Source organism: Nicotiana tabacum, chromosome 1, assembly GCF_000715075.1.
Source record: "Nicotiana tabacum cultivar K326 chromosome 1, ASM71507v2, whole genome shotgun sequence".
Lineage (NCBI taxonomy): Eukaryota > Viridiplantae > Streptophyta > Magnoliopsida > Solanales > Solanaceae > Nicotiana > Nicotiana tabacum.
In genome coordinates, this window is record NC_134080.1 from 40,461,845 (window position 1) to 40,467,844 (window position 6,000).

Below are 6,000 nucleotides of genomic sequence, written 5' to 3' on the forward strand. Positions count from 1 at the left end.
CCAAGTCGATGCCTTAGGAGGCGGACCTCTCCACTGAACACGAACAGAAGGAAAACTCTTCAACCTCAACTGACGAGCCTGCTGGTCTAGAATAGCCACCGGCTCCTCCTCGTAAGACAAGTCCTTGTCCAACTGGACAGTGCTGAAATCTAATACGTGGGATGGATCGCCGTGATATTTCCGAAGCAAGGACATATGAAACACTGGATGTACGACTGATAAGCTCGGCGGCAATACAAGTCTATAAGCCACCTCTCCCACTCGATTAAGAATCTCAAACGGACCAATGAACCTAGGGATAAGCTTGCCCTTCTTCCCAAATCTCATCACGCCCTTCGTGGGCGACACTCGGAGCAACGTCCGCTCACCGACCATAAAAGCCACATCTCGAACCTTGCGGTCTGCATAAATCTTTTGCCTGGACTGAGCTGTACGAAGCCTATCTTGAATAATCCTGACCTTGTCCAACGCCTCCTGAACCAGATCTGTGCCCAACAACCGAGCCTCTCCCGGCTCAAACCATCCAACCGGAGATCGACACCGCCTACCATATAAAGCTTCATAAGGAGCCATTTGGATACTCGACTGGTAGCTGTTGTTGTAGGAAAACTCTGCTAAAGGCAAGAACTGATCCCACGAGCCTCCAAAGTTAATAAGATAAGCTCGGAGCATATCCTTCAATATCTGAATAGTCCGCTCGGACTGCCCGTCCGTCTGAGGATGAAATGTTGTACTCAACTCAACCTGGGTACCCAACTCTCGCTGAACTGCTCTCTAGAAACGCGAAGTAAATTGCGTACCTCGGTCCGAAATGATAGATACCAGCATACCATGAAGGTGAACAATCTCCCGGATATAGATCTCAGCTAACCTCTTGGATTAATAGAAGACTGCCACAGGAATGAAATGCGCTGACTTGGTCAGCCTTTCAACAATGACCCAAACTGCGTCGAACTTCTTCCGAGTCAGCGGAAGTCCAGTAACGAAGTTCATAGTGATCCGCTCCCACTTCCATTCGGGAAGCTCAATCCTCTGAAACAATCCACCAGGCCTCTGATGCTCATACTTAACCTGTTGACAATTCAAACACCGAGTTACATATGCTACAATATCCTTCTTCTTTCTACGCCACGAATAATGTTGCCGCAAATCACCCGTATAATTGCCACATAAGCTTAGTCTATAATTAGTGGCATTTAAAACAGCAGACTTGTACAGATTCAGGTGTTAGATAAAAAATTCGTGAAGTTGAGGTGCTGAGGGTGAACATCTGTGCTAGTACAAGTATCTATTTGAGAATTATGCCTGTGAATATTGTTCTAAACAAAAGTTCTAGTGTTGTTTCTACTTTCATATTGAAAGTTGAAACTCTCAAGCTCAAATTAACTTTAAGGATTCAATTTCTTCGTTTTCCATTCGATGTTTCACTAGGATATGGACTATTAATTTTCCTCTAGATATTCTAGCCTAAGTATGCTACAGCTGGAGCTCCCAGGGTTCTGATCTAGTTATAAGCGTGCAGTATGTGATATGCGAGTTAAGCACATATCACGGATTTGAACACTGCCGCAGTCAAAAGCAGGGTATTTAACTGGAGAAGGGTAGAGGGATGTCCCATTATCCCCCAAGTTTTGAACCGTATGCCACGACTCGGTGATTTCGTGGTTATCAAAAAAAAAAGTATGCTACACATAGGGATAGAAACCATAATTCAAGTTAATGAGCATTCTCAACTCAGACACTCCTCTAGTGACTCCCAGTAGAGAAAGCCTACATTTCTAATACGGATTGGAAGGAAATTAGGGATTGGTATAGGTTCTTTCACCTATCCAGAGTTTTGGAAATTAGCAATATTTTTCATAATGTTTTTTCCTGATTATTGGAAGCAATCTTCACTGATACAACTTTCTCCTACAATAGTAACTAAAAATGAGTTTATGAACGCTTCAAGTAGTGAGGAATAGGCTAGCTCTGAATAAGTTGATTGCTAGAGACAAAGAACGAGTCAGCCTAGTTCTGCAAGCCTTACTCTAATAGGGTGTATATATACACGCACATCAATCTTTTCATCCTTTAATGTCCAATCACGACATAACACTGCAGCTTCTTTGTGATTTAAAATTTTGGATTTTCGTCGGAGAGCTAAATTTTCTTCTGTTTTCATCAGTGTTCCTCTCAATTGTGTTTCAGGGTGTTGACTGATAGTTAAACTTTTTGTTTCTTTTAAAGAAGTGGCGAACGTTCTCTCCTTGGGGATCTCTTCGGCCTTCTATCAGCTATGTGTTATGGGCTGTTCACTGGTTAGGCTTCTTCATTATGTCTTGATACCAAAGTGTTAACTGTATAATATGACAGATGAATAATGTTTTCTCATAATGATCTGCAGTGCTTCTTAAAAAGTTTGCTGGCGAGGAAGGAAAAGGAGTAGATATGCAAAAATTGTTCGGTTACATAGGGTTGTGTACCCTTGTGACCATGTGGTGGCTTGGTAAGATTTGATTCTTTTGCACTAATGTTTAGTTGTTGCTGATTTGTAGAGTTATATAACAATCAGTCTCCTCAATTTGCACTTTGGCATGCTTTGTCAGCAGTCTTTTGAAAATAGTTCTTTCTCCAAGTTTTCAACAGGTTTTAGGTTGAGAGTAAAACATGTTTAAGCTTGTAAAGTAGATATGTTGCAATATGATGAGACTCCCATATAGTTTGTCTGTGATCTTATGAAAATCTAATAAAGACAGCTATGATCTTAGCCGTTTTATTATCAGATAAGTCTTGCATTTATGCATCTTCTTAATATCTTATTAGAGAAAGCTAATGGACAAGTGGGTTAATTTTAATTTATTCACTATGTGAAAATCATGATAATTCAAACTCAACTTGTTCTTCTGTATTATTTGACCGATGTCTTTATAATCTAATTTATGATCAACTTTTTTCTTTCAGTATGGCCGTTGACAGCCCTAGGTATTGAACCCAAGTTCACAATACCTCATTCTGCTAAATTGGATGAAGTTGTTTTGGCCAATGGACTTGTAGGAAGTGTTCTCTCGGATTACTTTTGGTACGTAAGATCGGGTTATCCACCACTAGTACATGCTCTTAACGTCTGGCTTTGTCAATTGTACCCTTTACTTGCTTTTCTTCTTCTTAGGGCACTGTGTGTTGTTTGGACAACTCCATTAGTTGCAACCTTGGGCATGTCTCTCACAATTCCACTTGCGATGGTGGCTGACATGGTGATTCATGGACGTCATTATTCTGCTATTTACATTCTTGGCTCAGCACAGGTAACAATCTATTAATGCTGACAACAAAACTTGATTTTAACACTAATGTTGCCATTTACAGCATGTTCCATAAAATGAATATGCTGTATTGTCAAACAGAAGCTGAGACCATGAGAATTGAGGAATATGAATTACAGTAATCTGATATTAATTAATTAAAAAACAAGGACATTTCCGAAGCATGGACACATGAAACACTGGATGCACGGTTGATAAGCTCGGGGGCAATGCAAGTCTATAAGCCACCTCTCCCACTCGATCAAGAATCTCAAACGGACCAATGAACCTAGGGCTAAGCTTGCCCTTCTTCCCAAATCTCATCACGCCCTTCGTGGGCGACACTCGGAGCAACGCCCGCTCACCGACCATAAAAGCCACATCTCGAACCTTGCGGTCTGCATAACTCTTTTGCCTGGACTGAGCTGTACGAAGCCTATCCTGAATAATCCTGACCTTGTCCGACGCCTCCTGAACCAGATCTGTACCCAACAACCGAGCCTCTCCCGGCTCAAACCATCCAACCGGAGATCGACACCGCCTACCATATAAAGCCTCATAAGGAGCCATCTGGATACTCGACTGGTAGCTGTTGTTGTAGGAAAACTCTACTAAAGGCAAGAACTGATCCCACGAGCCTCCAAAGTCAATAACACAAGCTCAGAGCATATCCTCCAGTATCTGAATAGTCCGCTCGAACTGCCCGTCCGTCTGATGATAAAATGTTGTACTCAACTCAACCTGGGTGCCCAACTATCGCTGAACTGCTCTCTAGAAACGCGAAGTAAATTGCGTACCTCGGTCCGAAATGATAGATACCAGCACACCATGAAGGCGAACAATCTCCCGGATATAGATCTCAGCTAACCTCTTGGATTAATAGGAGACTGCCACAGGAATGAAATGCACTGACTTGGTCAACCTGTCAACAATGACCCAAACTGCGTCGAACTTCTTCCGAGTCAGCGGAAGTCTAGTAACGAAGTCCATAGTGATCCGCTCCCACTTCCACTCGGGAAGCTCAATCCTCTGAAACAATCCACCAGGCCTCTGATGCTCATACTTAACCTGTTGACAATTCAAACACCTAGTTACATATCCTACAATATCCTTCTTCATTCTCCGCCACCAATAATGCTGCCGCAAATCCTGATACATCTTCGCGGCGCCCGGATGAATAGAGTACCGGGAACTATGGGCCTCCTCTAAAATGAACTCCCGAAGCCCATCCACATTAGGCACACAAACTCGACCCTGCAATCTCAAAACTCCATCAGCATCTAAGGTAACCTGCTTGGCACCTCCACGCTGCACCGTGTCTCTAAGGACACACAAATGGGGATCATCAAACTGCCGATCAGGGATATGCTCCAATAACGAAGAACTAGCGACCGTACAAGCTAATACTCGACTAGGCTCAGAAATATCCAACCTCACAAATCGATTGGCCAAAGCCTGAACATCCAAAGCAAGCAGCCTCTCACCGACTGGAATATAAACAAGACTGCCCATACTGGCTGACTTCCTACTCAACGCATCGGCCACCACGTTGGCCTTTCCCGGATGGTATAAGATAGTGATATCATAATCTTTCAACAACTCCAACCATCTCCTCTGCCTCAAATTCAACTCCTTTTGCTTGAACAAATACTGAATCAACACTGCATCAAACCCAATGCAGATAATGCCTCCAAATCTTCGATGCGTGAACAATGGCTGCCAACTCCAAATCATGAACCAGATAGTTCTTCTCATGAATCTTCAACTACCGCAAATCATAAGCAATGACCTTGCCATCCTGCATCAACACTGCATCAAACCCAATGCGAGAAACATCACAATAAACTGTATAAGGCCCTGAACCTGTGGGCAAAACCAATACCGGTGCCGTAATCAGAGCTGTCTTGAGCTTCTGAAAGCTCGCCTCATACTCGTCCGACCATCTGAACTGGGCACCCTTCTGGGTCAACCTGGTCATCGGGGCTGCGATAGATGAGAACCCCTCCATGAACCGACGATAGTAGCCTGCCAATCCCAAGAAACTCCGAATCTCTGTAGCTGATGCTGGTCTAGGCCAGTTCTTGACTGCCTTAATCTTCTTCGGGTCAACTTGGATACTCTCTACTGATACGACATGACCTAGGAATGCAACTGAACTCGACCAGAACTCATACTTCGAAAACTTCGCATATAGCTGACTATCCTTCAGAGTCTGAAGAACCACCCTGAGATGTTGCTCGTGCTCCTCCTGGCTGCGGGAATATATCAGAATATCATCAATGAAGACTATCATGATCGAGTCCAAATAAGGCCTGAACACTCGGTTCATCAAATCCATAAAAGTTGTTGGGGGTATTTGTCAACCTGAATGACATCACCAAAAAATCATAATGCCCGTACCGAGTGCGGAAAGCTGTCTTAGGGACATCGGTGCCCTAACCCTCAACTGATGGTAGCCGGATCTCAAGTCAATCTTCGAAAATACCTTGGCACCCTGAAGCTGATCAAACAAATCATCAATCCTCGGCAATGGATACTTATTCTTGATTGTAACCTTATTCAACTGCCGGTAATCAATACACATTCTCATCGATCCGTCCTTCTTCTTAACAAATAACACTGGCGCACCCCAAGGCGAAACACTGGGTCTAATGAAACCTTTCTCAAGCAAGTCTTGCAACTGCTCCTTCAACTCTTTCAACTCCGGCGGGGACAT

The 6,000-nt window shown here is 43.5% G+C and overlaps 1 protein-coding gene across 1 annotated transcript; it reads left to right on the top strand.

Annotated features, from left to right (window-relative positions):
* The first annotated feature begins 1,832 nt into the window (after positions 1 to 1,832).
* LOC142180301 (putative vacuolar membrane protein YML018C) lies at positions 1,833 to 3,306 on the top strand. The gene is made up of 4 exons (XM_075251876.1): positions 1,833 to 2,300; positions 2,387 to 2,488; positions 2,944 to 3,061; positions 3,152 to 3,306. Exons 1-4 carry the CDS (start codon positions 2,279 to 2,281, stop codon positions 3,300 to 3,302), a joined length of 393 nt encoding a protein of 130 aa, XP_075107977.1. The 5' UTR covers positions 1,833 to 2,278; the 3' UTR covers positions 3,303 to 3,306.
* Positions 3,307 to 6,000: the final 2,694 nt, after the last annotated feature.